The following is a 20107-nucleotide window of genomic DNA, read 5'->3' on the forward strand; positions in this document are numbered from 1 at the left end:
CCACGGTCAAGGATGAGTTGATGAGCGAGGTGAGGTAAGGAGAAGATCTCCGGAAATGGCCTGGGGGGCGATAGAGTCAAGCGGGCAGGTTGTTGGGCGGCCGGCCGTCACAAGACGCGAGATTTCTTCTGGAGAGAGAGGGGAGAAAGAGGTCAAAGCACAGGGTAGGGCAGTGTGAGCAGAACCAGCGGTGTCGTTTGACTTAGCAAACGAGGATCGGATGTCGTCGACCTTCTTTTCAAAATGGTTGACGAAGTCATCCGCAGAGAGGGAGGAGGATTCAGGAGGAGGAGAAGGTGGCAAAGAGCTTCCTAGGTTAGAGGCAGATGCTTGGAATTTAGAGTGGTAGAAAGTGGCTTTAGCAGCAGAGACAGAAGAGGAGAATGTAGAGAGGAGGGAGTGAAAGGATGCCAGGTCCGCAGGGAGGCGAGTTTTCCTCCATTTCCGCTCGCTGCCCGGAGCCCTGTTCTGTGAGCTCGCAATGAGTCGTCGAGCCACGGAGCGGGAGGGGAGGACCGAGCCGGCCTGGAGATAGGGGACATAGAGAGTTAAAGGATGCAGAAAGGGAGGAGAGGAGGGTTGAGGAGGCAGAATCAGGAGATAGGTTGGAGAAGGTTTGAGCAGAGGAGAGATGATAGGATGGAAGAGGAGAGAGTAGCGGGGAGAGAGAGCGAAGTTTGGGACGGCGCGATACCATCCGAGTAGGGGCAGTGTGGGAAGTGTTGGATGAGAGCGAGAGGGAAAAGGATACAAGGTAGTGGTCGGAGACTTGGAGGGGAGTTGCAATGAGAATTAGTGGAAGAACAGCATCTAGTAAAGATGAGGTCAAGCGTATTGCCTGCCTTGTGAGTAGGGGGGAAGGTGAGAGGGTGAGGTCAAAAGAGGAGAGGAGTGGAAAGAAGGAGGCAGAGAGGAATGAGTCAAAGGTAGACGTGGGGAGGTTAAAGTCACCCAGAACTGTGAGAGGTGAGCCATCCTCAGGAAAGAACTTATCAAGGCGTCAAGCTCATTGATGAACTCTCCAAGGGAACCTGGGGGGCGATAAATGATAAGGATGTTAAGCTTGAAAGGGCTGGTAACTGTGACAGCATGGAATTCAAAGGAGGCGATAGACAGATGGGTCAGGGGAGAAAGAGAGAATGTCCACTTGGGAGAGATGAGGATCCCAGTGCCACCACCCCGCTGACCAGAAGCTCTCGGGGTGTGCGAGAACACGTGGGCAGACGAGGAGAGAGCAGTAGGAGTAGCAGTGTTATCTGTGGTAATCCATGTTTCCGTCAGTGCCAAGAAGTCGAGGGACTGGAGGGAAGCATAGGCTGAGATGAACTCTGCTTTGTTGGCCGCAGATCGGCAGTTCCAGAGGCTGCCGGAGACCTGGAACTCCACGTGGGTCCGTGCGCGCTGGGACCACCAGGTTAGAGTGGCGGCGGTTTGAAGCGTGTTGTATGGTCTGTGCAGAGAGGAGAGAAGAGGGATAGACAGACACATAGTTGACAGGCTACAGAAGAGGCTACGCTAATGCAAAGGAGATTGGAATGACAAGTGGACTACACGTCTCGAATGTTCAGAAAGTTAAGCTTACGTTGCAAAAAATCTTATTGACTAAAATTATACAGTGCTGCTGGCTGGTGGAGTAGGCTAGCTAGCAGTGCTGCGTTGTTGACTTAGTTTGAAAGTGTAGCTGGCTAGGTAGCCTCCGGTAACTGGCTAGTAACCTTGACAATTACTCTAAACTACACAATTATCTTGGATACAAAGACAGCAAACGACAACTATGTAGCTAGCTAACACTACACTAATCAAGTCGTTCCGTTGTAATGTAATAGTTTCTACAGTGCTGCTATTCGGTAGACGGTAGACGGTGGCTAGCGCTGGCTAGCTAGCAGTGTTGACTACGTTAGAAGGACGAAAATAGCTGGCTAGCTAACCTCGGTAATTACACCTTAATTACTCTAAACTACACAATTATCTTTGATACAAAGACGGCTATGTAGCTAGCTAAGATCAGACAAATCAAACCGTTGTACTGTAGTAATTAATTGGCCATTCCGATTAATCGGTCGACCTCTAGTATCTACTACACTATTTTTTTCGTGACAATGGTTCACTCAGAGTTCCAATGCGGCAATTCTTTGCATGCCAACGATTTTAGGCTTGTGGTGTCTTCCTTGATCACGCAGCCTATGTAAAGACATTCAACAAGCACAGCACTTACACAAATGGCTGATTGGATGAGAGAAAATTATGGGCTGTTTTGTTAGACTATAGTGCGGCTTTTTACATTATAGATCATAGTCGAATGCTGGAAAACGTGTGTTATGGCTTTACATCCCCTGCTTTATTGTGGATAAAGAGTTACCTGTCTAACAGAACACAGTGTGTTTTTTAATGGAAGGCACTCCAACATAATCCAGGTAGAATCAGGAATTCCCCAGGGCAGCTGTCTAGGCCCCTTTTTTCAATCTTTACTAACCACATGCCACTGGCCTTGAGTAAAGCCAGTATGGCTATGTATGCGGATGACTCAACACTATACACGTCAGCTACTACAGTGACAGAAATGACTGCAACACGTAACAAGGATTTGCATTTCGTTTTAGAATAGGTGGCAAGGAATAATTTGTCCTAAGTATTTCTAAAACTAAAAGCATTGTATTTGGGACAAACCATTCACTAAGCCCTAAACCTCAACTAAATCTTGTAAAAAAAAAAAACATGTGGAAATTGAGCAAATTAAGGTGACTAAACTGCTTGGAGTAACCCTGGATTGTAAACTTTCATGGTCAAAACATATTGATACAACAGTAGCTAAAATTGGGAGAAGTCTGTCCATAATAAAGCGCTGCTCTACCTTAACAGCACTGTCAACAAGGCAGGTCCTACAGGCCCCAGTTGGACTACTGTTCAGTCATGTGTTCAGGTGCCACAAAGAGGTACATTCAAGGGCCAGCACGGCTGGCCCTCGGCTGGATGTACACAGAGAGCTAACATTAATAATATGCATGTCAATCTCTCCTGGCTCAGTGTAGGAGAGATTTGATTTCAACACTACTTGAATTTGTGAGAGGTATTGACATGTTGATTTCACTGAGCTCTCTGTTTTAAATGACTAGCACATAGCTTAGACACCCATGCATACCCCACAAGACATGCCACCAGATGTCTCTTCACAGTCCCCAAGTGCGGAACAGACTATGGAAGGCGCACTGTACTACATAGAGCCATGACTACATGGAACTCTATTCCCCATTAGGTGACTGATGCAAGCAGTAGAATCAGATTTTAAAAATCTGTTAAAAATGCACCTTATTGAACAGCAGGGACTGAAGCAACACAAACATACATACGCACTATACACACATACGGATTTTGTGTTGTAGATATGTGGTTGTGGAGTAGGGGCCTGAGGGCACACACTTAGTGTGTTGTGTAATCTGTTATGAGATGTKATGTTTTTCATTTTGCCAGACCCCAGGAAGAGTAGCTGCTGCCTTATTTGGAAGAGTAGCTTTCAGACGGTTTTGGTGGTAAGACATTTTGGCCTGTCTGACATCACTAAGTGTTAAATTACCTTTTTTTACATTTTAGGAATTTAGCAGATGCTCTTATCCAGAGTGACTTACAGGAGCTATTAGGGTTACGTGTCGTTCTCAAGGGCACATCGACAGATTTTTCACCTAGTCTGCTCATGGATTCGAACCAGCGACCTTTCGGTTACTGGCCCAAAATCCAGAAACTTCCAAGTGATTCCATACATTGAAACTAGTTCAGTGGAGTTTGCTCACTCCCCCTTGTTCTCTCAATGTAGTGCTGTACTGAAAAGGCAGCAAAAATGAGTCACATGACTCGTGACATTGCTGGAAGCAGGCCTCACTCTACTCTCTTGCCAGTAAATTCGTGATTCAGAAATCTGCAAAGTGTGGAAAAATTAGTTGTTGTATTGAAAGTGTATGGCCAAATTAGCTATTTTTGTCAAAAGTACTATCCGTTTTGATTCAGGAATTGTGTACTTTTCCACCTAAAACATTTGATTATTTTATGTAGCCGACTGCCATCTGGGTAACAACTGCGCATGTGCGCTCATAGGGGGAATCCCTGCCACATAGACTGCACGTTATGCCTTTATTCACAGATGCAGGTTTTGTTCAGCGGAGAAGTGAAGACAATGTTCCACATTAGTATTTATTTGAGCCTGAGTATTCGGACGAAGAATTTAGGCAAATTGAACTTCAGATGGCCGCTGCCACCAAAGCCATAGAAGTAGCGGGTCCACAGGCTTTTCCCCTTGATTTCCTGTATAATATACAGCCGGGACCAAACACCAGCTTGCTCTTGCTGCCATCTCTTTTTCCACTTTGCGTAAATAACTTCACCTGTGATATGCCAAATTCAAAAAACTTTAATCTGTGACATCAAGCTCCATATAAGGGCATATTGTGACATTTCTACTAGCAGGGTCTCCCCCACAAGGGCACACATGCAGCAGTTGGGCCACATAAAATAACAGCCTGGTCTCATAGACTAAATCCGGGACACTGAAATTAGTATGAAATGTTACGTTCGGTATGGTTAATTAAGGCAACCCAAAGGTTGCAAGTTCGAATCTCATCCCTCCCCTTAGGAGGATAATGACATTGACCCTACTTCTAAAATGTTTTATGAGATTTGAGGACACATTGGGAGTGATCTTAGACCATTTTTGACCACTCCTGGTGGAGGCAACCAGGTTTTTGACTTATTTTGTGGGGGGGTGGTGGCGGCGGCAATCAATACAGTTACATATCAGGATAATATTTTTGACAATATCGCAATATTTTTGTGGTAGTTTGCTGTACCTGCAATCACCGCAGCTGTTTAACAATTCTCCCTAAGCATTACAATCCCGTGTTAGTGGGCATGATTGTCTCTCAACTCTGTTTTGGAATATGATGACTTTATGACCAGAATTATCCTACTTTTTTGTCAATTTTGTCAATGGAATCAATTTTTCTGACTAATATCGATGCCACATAGATTGTTATCTAACAGAAGTAGTTTTTTTGTGTTCAGTTTCCCTTTTAAATTAAACTCTTTATGGAAAAATATGGATACAGTGAATACAGTGGGGCCTGGAATTTGTGCATCCCTTGATAAAGATGAGCATGCTTCAGTTTGGCTGGCAGCTAGCCGAAAAACGAGAAAAAACGAGAAAAAAGCGTCAGTAGTACATTTTGTCTATTTTGAGACGCTGTAGCCAGTATACACTTCCTCAAAGTAGTTAGATTTCTTGAGTTATCTAGATTAATTCTGTCATCAATTTAATGTTTTGCCGAAGAGCTCTTAGTCACACAATTTTACCTCTAACTAAGATGTTTGGTGCAGTATTTTTCAATTAAAAACTGTGCATGAAAACGAGTCATCTCTCATTGAATGACAACAAAGACTTTATTGAAGAATCCCTACTGTTGACCAATCACCGACAAAGGGGCGTAGACTTCTGCTCCGAACTTCAGCTTGCCTCCAGAAAGAAATGTGTGCCCGAACAGCCCAAAAAAACTCAACGAAGTCCAAAAGCCGAAAATCCCTCGCCCTCAAAGACATCACAAAATGTTGTCATAATATATGCATATACTGGGAAGCATGCAGACGCCTTTAAGGTCAACGGCATCATGAACTTTACCAAGTACCAGGACATTTTAGCCAAAAACCTGGTTGCTTCTGCCAGGAAGCTAAAACTGGGCCGCAATTGAATCTTCCAGCAAGACAAGAACCCCAAGCACACATCAAAATCCACAAAAATGGTTAATTGACCACAAAATCTCAGTCTCCGTACCTGAACCCCATTGAAAACCTGTGGTTTGAGTAGAAGAGGGCAGTCCATAAGCGCAGGAAGGATATCAACGATCTGGAAAGATTCTGTATAGAGGAATGTTCTACGATCCCTCCCAATGTGTTCTCCAATCTTATAAAACATTTTAGATTGTCATTATCCTTGCAAGGGGAAGGTGCTGGAGTATTGAAACCGGGATCCAATCATTTTGACCCATCTTTATTTTTTATTACTTGTTAAACAATTTCTTTCTCTGAGCAATTGTATTAGTATAAAATATACTTTTTTTGTGCATACAATACAGCTCAATATTAGTATTTTTTTGTTGAGGTAACAGCACCTTGGTATTCCTATCCCAACCTGGTCTCAGAGATATTTCATCTTATTCTGTATGTAAATCTAAGATTACCCATTTAGAATGATATGTTATGAATTAGTATTAAATGTTACGTATTTGAAAAACGTACAATATGTCATGACATTTTCAAATGTACTATATGTTACGAATTCCAGATAGGTGGCTAACATTAGCTGGCTGGCTGAAGTTAGCTAGGCTAGGAGTTAAGTTCAAGGTTAGTGGAAGGGTTAGGGTTAGCTAACATGCTATGTACATTAGTTGCAAAATAAATAAAAAATAAGTAAGTAGTTGAAAAGTTGCTAATTAGRATAAATGCTAAAGTTGTCCGCGACAATATTCGAAATCGCAACCTTCCGGTTGCTAGACGTTCGTGTTATACACCCACCCTGACCAACCACCTTACTTTCATTTTTGCCATAAGTAACCATTTGTTGTTGTAACTTGATGGGGGTGTAGAGCGCCAGTGTTGTGGTATTTCAAGCCCTTTAGTTCCCACCTCTTCATTTTTCATAGGAAATGTTCACAAGGTATATGTAAAAAAAWAAAWAATAATAAAGTAGTTCTGTCTGCTTCTGTAGTTTAATTATGCATTGTACTATGTACTTGTTTGCATGTATAGATTTGCTCACTTGATCTTTTGACATATGCAATTAAAAGAAGCCTGGTGTGTGTGCTCACCATTCACACGGATGATGGCTTGATTCCCAAAACGTTTGTGTTTTGCTTTCTCACCTTTTTATTCATGCATTTTGAACTTTTGGCCATTATGTTGTCCAAATTAACATCTATTATTTGCATTCAAGCTTCCATTTTTGATTTATTCCTCTATTTTGACCGTGTAGGTGTCATCTCTTCCAGTATTCCAAATGTAATACCTACACACCTGGAACAGATACTGTTTTGTATAAGCTTAAACATACCTTCAAATACAAATATAAGCATTTCATTATAATGTCAAATAACTACAAAGTGATTATTACAAAAGAGGGTTTTAGATTCATAAGACATCAATGAATCCCTCACCCTGCTACAACTGAATGTTCTTCCTCCTGTGTAGTTCTCATGTGAGTGAGCCCTGGGCAGTAGGTTATGTGAGTGCAGGAAACTGATTCGGGATGAGCGTGAGTTAGTGAATGAACGAGATGGAGGGGTGCGTGTGGCCTGAACGTCGTCCCCTATCCAAAGCCCGGCAATCCCTCTACAGATCTTCAGTGGCGAGAGCAGGATTAAACATCAGATCTGGTAATGGGGTTATTTGGGTCTGTGGAACAGGCACTGTGTAATAGATAGGGGACAGGGACAGGAGCTACGCTTGGCCTATCCTGTGTTATTGTCCCCTGGCCTGGACCTATCATGAGTCATGACCAGACACACGTGCACACTCACGCGCAGTGCTCAGTGAGCAGGTCCGGTCTTTTACATTTGTCATTTAGCAGACTCTTACCCTGAGCAACATGGAGTTAGTGCATTTACCTTAAGGGAGCTAGGTGAGCCAACCACATATCACAGTTATAGTAAGTAAAACCGTTCTTCAATAAAACAACTATCAGCAAAGTCGGTGCTAGTGAGGAAAGACAGATGGGAGTGTTAGCGAAAGAAAGGCACAGCTGTTTTTTTCCCCTCCATGTCGGAGTGTCTTAAAGAGCCCGTTGCCAAACATCCTCTTAAATAGGCTACAACAAGCCTAAATACAATGGAAATATACTGCTAGTACTAAGATATACCATACATCTGTTGGTAAATTCACTTTTTTTTGTGGTTAGTTTAGATCGAAAACGTAGGACTGTCCATTTCCAGCCTGGATGACCAACACAGTTGTTCACCTACTGTTCTTAGGATTGTTTACTCAGATCTTTAATCCATTGTTAATGGATACTGTGTGTGTGTGTGTGTGTTGGTTGTAGGGGATGTGTTGATGGAGGAAAACCAAAGCCATTCTGTCTCTCTGCCCAGCTTGATGACCCCCACCTCAGCCGCTGGCATGACCTCAGGAATGGAATTGCCCCGGAAACGCAAGGGAAGCATGGACATGTAAGTGTGTCTGATTAAAAAAATATATCTGTGCCATTGTCACATCCATCTCTTACAAGATTATTGGACACCATTTTCATTTAGTAAATAAAATTAGTACAAAATTGTACAAGTTAGTGTGTGGTGGTTGCGCTTTATGTGCCTGCTTGCGTCTGTTTTTTTTCCCCGCTGGAGGGTTGATACCTCTCACTGTTTGGATTTGCTGTGTGTGTGGCTGTGCATGTGGGTGTTTGAGTGAGAGACATGAGGACAAACCAGTAAAAGCACAGCACCCTTAATTATCGATGCATCATGCAAACAACATCTTAACAGCATCTCCAGAGTCCAGACTGAAGTCAGGAGAACTTATGTTTGGTATCAGCCAGGCTAACTAGGCAGTGCAATTGGCTTTTTAAAACAGCAGATGTAATTGGTTTTGAGTTTAAATATAAACATGCACTTTGTTCCCAGGGAAATCAAATCGGCCTCCAATCTGGTTGCAGATATGAAAGATGAAGAAGACCGGTACCGTTCAACGACTCTCAGGGCTCTGAGCGCTCTATTCAACARACACTATTAATTCACTATACTCTAGATGTGGTTTGATTTTAATCTACTCTCTGTATCTCTCTTACAGGTCTGAAGGGGAGGACTCTCAGGCTAAAATCAAATGCTTCAGGTATCTGGGTTATTCATTGACCACAAACGGGCAACTTTTTTGGTGTTATGTGAGTTTAAATAAGATAGGATATTTAACTTATACATATAACCTCTATGTAATTATCATGTAATAGGCTAGTAAATACATGCAGTTATGGATGGAAAATAAAATGTGGGTGAAATACAGTATATCCAATAACTTGGTGAATGAACTACAGCCCAGGTTTACAGTGCCTTCAGAAATTATTCTCACCCCTTGACTTTTCCACATTTTGTTGTGTTACAGCCTGAATCTAAAATGGATTAAATTGAGATTTGTTGTCACTGGCCTACACACAGTACCCCATAATGTCAAAGTGGAACTATGTTTTCATTTTTTTWAAACTAATTCAACATTTCAAACTGAAATGTCTTGAGTCAGTGAGCAAACCCCTTGCTTAAAGCTGAGTCAGTAAATATTCAACCCCTATGCTTAAAGCTGCAGTATGTAACTTTTTGGGCGACGCGACCAAATTCAATTAGAAATGTTAGTTATAGATTTGACATTCTCATTGAAAGAAAGTCTAAGAAGCTGTATATTTGTTCTATGTCCGCTATTTCTATGCTTCCCATTCATGAGTTTCGTTTTGGTTCTTTTACTTGCGGTTTTGTACACCAGCTTCCTAAGAGCTGAAAATACAATATTTTTGGGTATGGAAAATATTGTACAATGACTCTACATTATACTTGCTTCTTTTGTCTCAAACTCAAATTAGCCYAACTATTTGAATTTTAGCAACCCGGAAATGGCGGAGCGATTTCTGCGTAGTGCACCTTTTGAACAAGTCACATAAGTTGCATGGACTCACTCTGTGTGCAATAATAGAGTTAAACATGATTTTTGAATGACTACCTAATCTCTGTACTCAACACATATGATTATCTGTAAGGTCCCTCGGTCAAGCAGTGAATTTCAAACACATATTCAACCACAAAGACAAGGGAGGTTTTCCAATGCCTTGGTAGATTAAAAAAATTACACTTTGGATGGTGTATCAATACACCCAGTCACTACAAAGATACAGGCTTCCTTCCTAAGTCAGTTATCTGAGAGGAAGGACACCGTTAAGGGATTTCACCAAATTWTATTTGTCACATGCGCCGAAAACAAGTGTAGACCTTACCATGAAATGCTTACATACAAGCCCTTAACCAACAGTGCAGTTCAAGAAAGAGTTAAGAAAATATTTACCAAATAAACTAAAGTAACTACAGCCCCGTCGATGTTAATGGGGGCCTGTTCGGCCCACCTTTTCCTTTAGTCTACAATCAGCTCCTTTGTCTTACTCACATTGAGGGAGAGGTTGTTGTCCTGGCACCACACTGCCAGGTCTCTGACCTCCTCCCTATAGGCGGTCTCATCGTTGTCAGTGATCATGCCTACCACTGTTGTGTCGTCAGCAAACCTAATGATGGTGTTGGAGTCGTGCTTGGCCACGCAGTCGTGGTTGAACAGGGAGTACAGGAGGGGACAAAGTACACACCCCTGAGGGGCCCCAGTGTTGAGGATCAGCGTGGCAGACATGTTGTTGACTACCCTTACCACCTTGGGGCAGCCCTTCAGGATGTCCAGGATCCAGTTGCAGAGGGAGGTGTTTAGTCCCAGGATCCTGAGTTTAGTGATGAGCTTCGTGGGCACTATGGTGTTGAACACTGAGCTGTAGTCAATGAACAGCATTCTCACATATGTGTTCCTTTTGTCCAGGTGGGAAAAGGCAGTGTGGAGTGCAATAGAGATTGCTTTATCTGTGGATCTGTTGGTCCGTGCATGCTTTGAGTAGCGTCCTGGTAATCCGTCTGGCCATGCGGCTTTGTGAATGTTGACCTGTTTAAAGGTCTTGCTCACATCGGCTGCCAAGAGCGTTATCACAGTCGTCCAGAACAGCTGGTGCTCCCATGCATGCTTCATTGTTGCTTGCCTCGAAGTGAGCCTACAAGGCATTTTAGCTCATCTGGTAGGCTCGCGTCACTGGGCAGCTCGCATCTGGGTTTCCCATTTGTAGTTACTCCAATATATTAACTTAATTGACAGAGTGAAAAGAAGGAAGCCTGTACAGAATAAATATATTCCAAAACATGAACACTGTTTGCAACAAGGCACTAAAGTAATACTGCAAATAATGAGGCAAAGCAATTCACTTTTTGTCCTGAATATAAAGCGTTATTTTTGAGGCAAATACAACACATTACTGAGTACCATATTCCACATTTTCAAGCATAGTGGTGGCTGCATCATGTTGTGGGTATGCTTGTAATCGTAAAGGACTGGGGAGTTTTTCACGATAAAAAACAAACAGAATGGCGCTTACACAGTCAATCCTAGAGGAAAACCTGCTTCAGTCTGATTTCCATCAGACACTGGGAGATTAATTCACCTTTCAGGAGGACAATGACATAAAACACAGAAGTTGCTTACTATGAAGATGGTGACTGTTCCTGAGTGGCCGAGTTACAGTTTTGACATAAATCTACTTGAAAATCTATGGCAAAACCTGAAAATGGTTGTCTAGCAATGATCAACAACCAATTTGACAGAAATTGAAGAATTTTGGAAAGAATAAATTGGAGGATGTTGCAGGTGTGATAGATCTTAGACTTACCCAGAAAGACTTGCAGCTGTAAGGTATTGACTCGGGTGTGAATACTTATGTAAAATCCGATATTTCTGCATTTCATTTTCAATAAATTTGGAAAAATGTCTGAACATGTTTTCACTTTGTCATTATTTTACATTTACATTTAAGTCATTTAGCTGACGCTCTTATCCAGAGCGACTTACAAATTGGAAAGTTCATACATATTCATCCTGGTCCCCCCGTGGGGAATGAACCCACAACCCTGGCGTTGCAAGCGCCATGCTCTACCAACTGAGCCACACGGGACCATTATGGGGTATTGTGTGTAGATTGGAGAGAATTTTTTTTATATTTAATCCAATTTGAATTCAGACTGTAACACAACAAAACGTGGAATAAGTCAAGGGGTATGAATAATGTAAGTGGATAATGTAAGGTTGAATTTTGAGAACACAATCCCATAAAGCCAGACCAAGAAGTAGGGAGGTGTCATGAGAGAAAATGGGTTCACCACATCTGGTGTCATTGAGTGTCCATCTCTCTCCAGGGAACCTCACAGCCAGATCGAGAAGCGGCGGCGGGACAAGATGAACAACRTGATCGACGAGCTGTCAGCCATGATTCCCACCTGTAACCCCATGTCCCGCAAGCTGGACAAACTCACCGTGCTCAGGATGGCTGTGCAGCACCTCAAATCCCTCAAAGGTAGCCTACTGTACAGTTGGTTGGCCTGCTCACCCACTTAATACTTTACAAATATGAGGTAGACTTAAGTAATGTGAGTTAATACTGTACTAATACGAGGTAATACTTTATTTATACTAATACTTTCTTAGGAGACATGGTGGTAGTTTAACCGCCAACTGTCACCTTGTCTTAGATGGTTTCGGGTAATTTTATGTCGCAAATTGTTAAGTATATTGTACATTGTATTAACTGTAAACCTGATATTATTTTTATGAAGAAAAGTCCAAGTATATTCTTTTCTTATTTGGCAATATCTCATAAATATCACAGACATGAATATATTGCTTTATTGCCACTTGACAGAAACAACAAATCCTCTGTCCTCTCTAACCTCTGTTATACATACCCAGGTTCCACCTGTTCCTTTGCTGAAGCCAATTATAAGCCTTCATTCCTCCCTGATGACGAGCTCAAACACCTCATTCTCAAGGCTGCAGACGGGTTCCTGTTCGTAGTGGGTTGTGATCGCGGAAAAATAGTCTTTGTCTCAGAGTCCATCAACAAGACACTGAATTACAGCCAGGTGAGAAATCTCACCACTACACACTTATTATGAACATTTTCAAACGATTCACACAAACTTTCTGTTACAGAATAATAGTTCTGATGTTCTTTGTTATCCATTTTTAGGTTGCATTGGAACAACGTTAGGTTATGATTTACTTTGACAACATATCCATAATTCATTTATATAAGCGTTTCATTAATGTGTTAGAACAGGTCCCAACCGCATTATGTAAGAGAAAATCAATGAACGACGTGGAAGATATGTTGGAGTGGAACTGACCTTCCATGGAGTTGCATTATTTTTCAGAGAACACATAGAGCCCCGAGTTCATTACATTATAGCCATGGTATAAAAGTGATAAACACATTTGCCGGTAAACATGTGTTCAACATCCACTGAAGTAGCTAGATAGCTACAGTAGTTGCCGTGGTAACCAAACAGACTTGATAGTTTAGCTAACCAAGCCATCAGTCGGAGCTTGCCATTATGAGAATCAAATTCAACAATGCCCCAAAAAATGTATATTTGACTTTTGCTTTCAAAAGCAGCTCAAACATAGAACATGTCAAAAATAACTATAGCCATTGAATTCTGCTATGCAAATATACTGTGCGTTATAGGAAGTTATGCACGATCTAGAATGCTCTTCAAATCAATCAGAAACAAGTATTCACTAATGCCAGGGTATAGTAAAGGTTAATGAAATATATCCGTAGCATATCTATAGCGCATTCGTGTCAAGCAATGCAATAGCTCATATTTATGTATCTTAATAGATGCATCATTGCAATGACATCATATTGTCATCATTATGGCTGTTCTCAAAAGTGTGATTTTATCATACTGGTGTTGGTGAATATGCCAAAAGGTTAAACCCCCGTTTTAAGAATGATGATGATATACAGCCTGAACTAGCCCATTTCCCCCGCCAGTAGGTATCGGCCTGTGACTTACCAGAGTGGCAAACTGCGCAGTTAATTACCATGAAGTGCTGAACTATAAATGCTTTATGAATGGGAAAATAGATTTGACTTTCCGAATGCACTGCATTTATGAATTCCATGCAGTCAATGTAAAGTATTCAGACCTATTGACTTTTTCCACTTTTAAGTTACAGCCTTATTCTAAAATGGATTAAATTATTTTTTCCCCTTATCAATCTACACACAATACCCCATAAAGACAAAGCGAAATCAGGTTTTTAGAAAGTTTTGCAAATGTATTTAAAAATATAAAAAAATCATTTAAAAAAAAGAAAAATGTACAGACCCAACTTCATTATAGTCCACCTGTGGGGAAACTCAATTGATTGGACATTATTTGGAAAGGCACACACCTGTTTATATAAGGTCCCACAGTTGACCGTACATGTCAGATTAAAAATCAAGCCATGTGGTCAAAGGAATTGTTTGTAGAGATCTGAGACAGGATTGTGTCGAGGCACAGATCTGGGCAAGGATACCAAAACATTTCTGCAGCATTGAAGGTCCCCAAGAACACAGTGGCCTCCATCATTAAATGGAAGAAGTTTGGAACTGTTAGGGTGCCTCCTAACGGAGGAAGGTGCAGGAATCAGGAGCAGGAGAGCAAGGAAATCCCAGTGGCAAAAGTTTAATGAGCAGTTCCAACACAACTACAACTAAAACATGCCCAAAACGAGATTGGCACACACACAGGGAATATCGTGTAACACACACGGAGGAGAAACCTCTACTACTAAACTCAATACCAAAACGGCACAACTGCCGAGAGAAAAGAAACCCCGTGGTGCAGACACGCACCCCTAAATAACGTCACCACAGAAAACAATCCCGCACAAAGACTCGCAGGCAGCGGAGGTAAATATACCCACCGAAATCAACTAACAAGACACAGGTGTAAACAATAGACAGACACAAACGAAAAGGAAAAATGGATCGGTGGCAGRTAGTAGGCCGGCGACGACGACCGCCAAGCACCGCCCGAAAAGGGAGAGGAGCCACCTTCGGTGGAAGTCGTGACAGGACCACCAAGACTCTTCCTAGAGCTGTCCGCCTGGCTAAAACTGAGCAATTGGGGGAGAAGGTCCTTGGTCAGGGAGGTGACCAAGAACCCGATTGTCACTCTGACAGAGTTCCTCTGTGGAGATGGGAAAACTTTCCAGAAGGACAACCATCTCTGCAGCACTCCACTAATAAGGACTTTTATGGTAGTGACCAGACGGAAGCCACTCCTCAGTAGAAGGCACGTGACAGCCTGCTTGGAGTTTGCCAAAGGAATCTGACCATGAGAAACAAGATTCTCTGGTCTGAAACCCAGATTGAACTCTTTGGCCTGAATGCCAAGCGTCACGTCTGGAGGAAACCTGGCACCATCCCTACAGTGAAGCATGGTGGTGGCAGCATCATGCTTTGGGATGTTTTTTAGCGGCAGGTACTGGGAGACTAGTCAGGATCGAGTCAAAGATGAATGGAGCAAAGTACACAGAGATCCTTTATGAAACCTGCTCCAGAGCACTCAGGACCTCAGACTGGGGCGAATGTTCACCTTCCAACAGCACACAGCCAAGACAATGCAGGAGTGGCTTCAGGACAAGTCTCTGAATGTCCTTGAATGGCCCAGCCAGAGCCCGGACTTGAACCTGATCGAACATCTCTGGAGAGACCTGAAAATAAAAACCTGTTTTTGCTTTGTATTTATGAGGTTTTGTGTGTAATCCATTTTTGATTAAGGCTGTAACAAAATGTGGAAAAAGGCCAGGGGTATGAATACTTTCCAGACCAGTAGGACCAACTTAATTGTGATGTGGAGGAGGGCTGTCAATGAAGTACGAAAGAATTATGACCCTCAACTACACTATTTAATCTGTAAAATGTACCCTGAGGGTTCAACCCTGTAGGGATCTTCATGCACCATTGACCTCAGTGAGAGGAAGAAGGTAAGTCACAGACCTATACCGGCCAGTGGGAGAAATGGGGCTGGTACAGGCGACATATCAGCGTCATTTTCAGAACGTGGTTTGTCCTTTTGGCATATTCACTTAGACTGGTAATGCGGTTAGGACCTGTTATAACACATTCATGAAATGCTTAAAGATATGTAATGAATGTGTTATGGAGATGTAGTCAATGTAAGTCGTTACTTATTATCAGCAAATGGAGTTGATTGGTTGTTTTTGTTTACAGACAGAACTGATTGGACAGAGTCTCTTTGACTACATTCACCCAAAGGACATGGGGAAAGTAAAGGAGCAGCTCTCAGCTTCTGAGTTATACCCCCGCGAGAGACTAATAGATGCCAAAAGTAAGTATGTGTGACTCTCAGCTGTGTGCGGGGACAGGGTGTGCAATGTAAGGTGTGTGTGTATATTTTCCATAAGGAAAATGTTGACCACAGGAATGCTGAAATGACAGTGGTAGGAGGCTGGGTGGTTTCCATACAAAAGTAGAACAGTGTTACGCCCTTACACATTTGGGTCCTCCCCCCAGGAAGTGAGGCAGCAGCCAGTGAAGGAAAGCTCTCAGGAGTGGAATTTAACTTGGCCCAAGCCATGGAGCATACTGCACTGTGTGAGTGGGTCTTTTTGATGATTGTCTGAGGAGTGGGCAGGACCTTTTGGACTCGAATTGTAAAGCAGTGTCGTACTCATGCCTGACAGTTGTAGTGGAAAACATCAATTTCTGAGAATGTCGTTTTGACATTGAAAATACCTGTATTGTTACTTGCAGTGATTAATCGTCTCAGCTGATCTATTGTGTGTGTGTCTACACTATGTTCTGCTAACTGTATGTCATTCTGGATAAGAGCGTCTGCTAAATTACAAAAATGTGTAAATGTGAGGAATTGCCCTGGCATTGTGAGTGTGACTGAATCTCCACTGTGTGTGTGCGTGTCCGTATGCCTGTGTGTTACTCACTCTACTGTGTGTATGCCTCTGTCTAATCGGCCTTTCTTCTCCCCAGCGGGCCTGCAGGTCCAGGCTGACCTCCCGGTTGGAGCAGCTCGGCTGTGTCCGGGCGCGCGACGCTCCTTCTTCTGCCGCATGAAGTACCACAAGATCTCAGTCAAACAGGAGGACAAGGAATTCCAGTCCASCACATCGAAAAAGAAAGGTAGGGTCTGTCCCCATTTATAAAGAGTATGGTCTTCAGAAATGTAAATGACATATGGAACCTGTCTGTATAACGTTGAGAGAATATTCTCCCCTCTTTAATGTGGATTGGTGTGAAGGAAAATAGTTTCCCATCTGTTCCTTAAAAGTTTGTGTGTGTGTTTGTATAAGGCAGGACTGCCCTTTTTTTCATAATAAAACATAAAATGAAATGTATTCTCTTGATTGGAGTAGCTGCTTAACAATGAATGTAAATAGGTTCATTTTAGTTTTAACTGTAATGGTAAAACAAATGGACGTAAAATGTCTACTTGTCGCGCTGTCCCCCCATGTAGAGTCTGAGAAGTACTGCACTGTCCACTGCACGGGCTACATTCGCAGCTGGCCCACCAGTCAGCTGGGAGAGGAGGGGGGTGAGGGGGAGGCTGACAAGGACAGCTCCCACTTCAGCTGCCTGGTGGCCGTGGGCCGTGTCCACCCCCACGCCGCCTCTCTTGTCAACGGGGTCAACGAGGTCCTGGTCAAAGCAACGGAGTTCGTCACGCGCTACGCCATGGATGGCAAGTTCACCTTCGTCGACCAACGGTGATTGTTTTCCTCTTTTTTTWATTTAATGTTTAAGTTCTTATTAAACTCAATGGGAAGGGGTTCAAAGTTCGTCCTCTTGGTCTCCAAGCACTGGATGGCAAATAATGTATAATGAAAACTGGATAATGTAATTATCCCATGAGACCCATGACAGTGTGGATGTGGTGTCTCTAGAGAGTCTGGGTCACTGACTCATATCACTCAGACTCGAGTTGCCTTTAATTGAAGAACAGCACAAATTTGTCCATATCAGACTGATCTCATCATAACCACATTGGCTCCTCTGAAGAAGTAATGACTTGAAATCACATGATTACTAACAATATGTTCTACACCTCTACTCCTTACAGAGCCACCACTGTCCTAGGATACTTACCCCAGGAGCTGCTTGGAACGTCATGCTACGAATACTTCCATCAAGATGACTTGCCACATTTAGCAGAACGACATCGAAAAGGTAGGATCTCGTTGGTTCAGCCAGTGGTTGGTTACCAAACTAGTTTATGCTGTCGCTTGCACCATGCCTTTCCTGTTACCAACCGAGAGACGAGAAACATTCAAAGTCTTCCCTAGAATTCCTAGAATGTGGAATCAAATCATAACCCAGGAGCAAAGAGCCGGAGGCTTGCCACAACCCGCCAGTAGGGCCTCAAACCAACTACCCCCACCCCCCCCCCCCCGCCCCCCCGTTGTTTTCTTCCGGTATTCCCGTGAAATGGTCATCAAAAATGAAAAAGAAAAACATTCCTATTTGCATGCCATAAGCAGCTTTTATGCTATTATTACTCTTGTTCTAACCATACCTAGATGTTAAATGGAATAAAGAATATCTATCTCCTCTAACTTAAACTTTCACACCTTTTCCTTTCAGTGCTGCGGAGTAAAGAGAAAATAGAGACAAATTGCTACAAATTCAAAACGAAACATGGCTCTTTTGTCACACTACAAAGTCGGATGTTTAGTTTCATAAATCCCTGGACCAAAGAAGTAGAATACATAGTGTCAACCAATACTGTCATATCGTAAGTACAAATATTTTCCTTTTCCTCCTTAGGATCGGCACTGATCTTTCTGTACTGACGTTGTAGCTTTGTGACACTGTGTAATCCAACCTTTCTTCTCAAAACTCTTTCCCAAAACGGTTCTCGTGTCCACATTCTCTCACGTCTCCAGCAGTGACCACAGTCCAACAGACAGATCTGGGAACAAAGCAGAACAGTCAAGTAATTCCAAGGCTTCTGAAGGTTAGTTGAGATGTCAACTTGAAAAAGCTGACAATTGGTGTTATATAAGCATTGAGGTCTATAGCTAAATAGACCAAACCTGTGGCTAATGAATGTTTTCCTCCTAGACGATGGCAGTAAGTCTCTTCCCATCATCCCGGGGATCTCCAGTGCTTCCAGTACCATGATCTATGCAGGGAGCATCGGGACCCAGATCGCTAATGAGCTGCTGGACTACAACAGGTGGGTGATGGGGTGTGGTAGCCTATCAGTGAAGACAGACATGTGGCAGAGAAATGGGGGGGAGGATATGTGTGTGTGTGTGTGTGTACATTACCAGTCAAAAGTTTGGGTTGTGCAAAGCTGTCATCAAAGCAAAGGGTGGCTACTTTGAAAAATCTAAATATGTTTTGATTTGGTTTAACACCTTTTTGGTTACGGCATGATTCCATTTGTGTTATTTTATAGTTTTGATGTCTTCACTATTCTACATTGTAGAAAATAGTAAAAATAAAGAATAACCCTGGAAAGACCAGTTGTCCAAACTTTTTACTGGAACTGGCATTTATTTATATGTTTATTATTAATGGATAATAATGTCATTGGATGCCCATCAACTTGTGAATGAAGAATAGCAGCCTGTGAAGGAATAGCTATAGAACTGGGTTGCGTTCAGTGGGGGGGGGGCGGCGGCGGCAACGTTCCAATATAACTATTTTATGTAGAACCGGTATGCTTCCCTGTCTCATTTGGGGAATCGTGTCAGCTCTACAAGACATTTCTATCTGAAATGTTCAGTGCTTGGCACCCTCTTGACAAGGTCCTGGTGAAACTTTTCAAACTGCAATAAGCTGTCAAAAACTCTCAAAAACACTCTTGAGAAGTTGCAGGTGTGAAAGGCGCACAAGTTTGGACCCGTGCCTGGAGATGTCAAAATATGTTATTTAATTTATATCACTATGAATTAAGTATGCTGTTCAAGCTAGGCTTGAATGTGCTCAATGATATTGTTGGTACCTCACTGGATATATTCTGTTTGGCATTGTTGTCACTGTACCAAAGCAGTAAACAAGCTCAGAAATGCCTGAGGTGTGATTGTTGAGATCAGTTTGATCTCTTCTGTTTTAGGATGAACTCGTCCCCATCCAGCGGTAATGTCAGCCCCTTCACTGTGCTGAAGGACAAGTCTCCTCTGCAACTTACACTGTACAGCAGCAACGTAAGTCTCTAGTGTGTGTGTGTGTGTGTGTGTGTGTTCATGTATGTATTACTTTAGTAACTTTTTTCCCCCTGTCTCGTTGAGGTGCCAAATGGAGAGGTGGCAGACCTGGAGATGCCAGGGAAGTCCAGTTCAGAGGAAGGAGAACAACAAGAACACAAAAGACCACAATTCCCTGCAGGAGAATCACTCATGGGTACATCATCTCATCCCTGTAGCCCATTACAATCTTGACTAGTTTAGAATTTGTCCTTTGTGATACTGAACAGAGTTTTTGATG

At 42.6% G+C, this 20107-nt stretch overlaps 1 protein-coding gene across 3 annotated transcripts in view; it reads left to right on the top strand.

Annotated features, from left to right (window-relative positions):
- The window catches only part of bmal2 (basic helix-loop-helix ARNT like 2), a 40060-nt gene that overhangs the window by 14540 nt on the left and 5413 nt on the right, over positions 1 to 20107 (top strand). The window contains exons 2-15 of one of the 3 annotated variants that reach the window (XM_023985623.2): positions 8072 to 8198; positions 8649 to 8702; positions 8815 to 8856; positions 12000 to 12157; positions 12550 to 12722; positions 15872 to 15989; positions 16649 to 16798; positions 17133 to 17382; positions 17736 to 17842; positions 18257 to 18407; positions 18559 to 18629; positions 18737 to 18851; positions 19737 to 19827; positions 19912 to 20023. In XM_023985623.2, the coding sequence (XP_023841391.1) occupies positions 8072 to 8198; positions 8649 to 8702; positions 8815 to 8856; positions 12000 to 12157; positions 12550 to 12722; positions 15872 to 15989; positions 16649 to 16798; positions 17133 to 17382; positions 17736 to 17842; positions 18257 to 18407; positions 18559 to 18629; positions 18737 to 18851; positions 19737 to 19827; positions 19912 to 20023 (1719 nt within the window). Of the gene's footprint in view, positions 1 to 8071; positions 8199 to 8648; positions 8703 to 8814; positions 8906 to 11999; positions 12158 to 12549; positions 12723 to 15871; positions 15990 to 16648; positions 16799 to 17132; positions 17383 to 17735; positions 17843 to 18256; positions 18408 to 18558; positions 18630 to 18736; positions 18852 to 19736; positions 19828 to 19911; positions 20024 to 20107 lie in introns of those variants that run through there. The other 2 variants (XM_070443097.1, XM_070443098.1) reach the window with 2 other exon arrangements.

The sequence above is a fragment of the Salvelinus sp. IW2-2015 genome, linkage group LG4q.1:29 (genome assembly GCF_002910315.2).
Source record: "Salvelinus sp. IW2-2015 linkage group LG4q.1:29, ASM291031v2, whole genome shotgun sequence".
NCBI lineage: Eukaryota > Metazoa > Chordata > Actinopteri > Salmoniformes > Salmonidae > Salvelinus > Salvelinus sp. IW2-2015.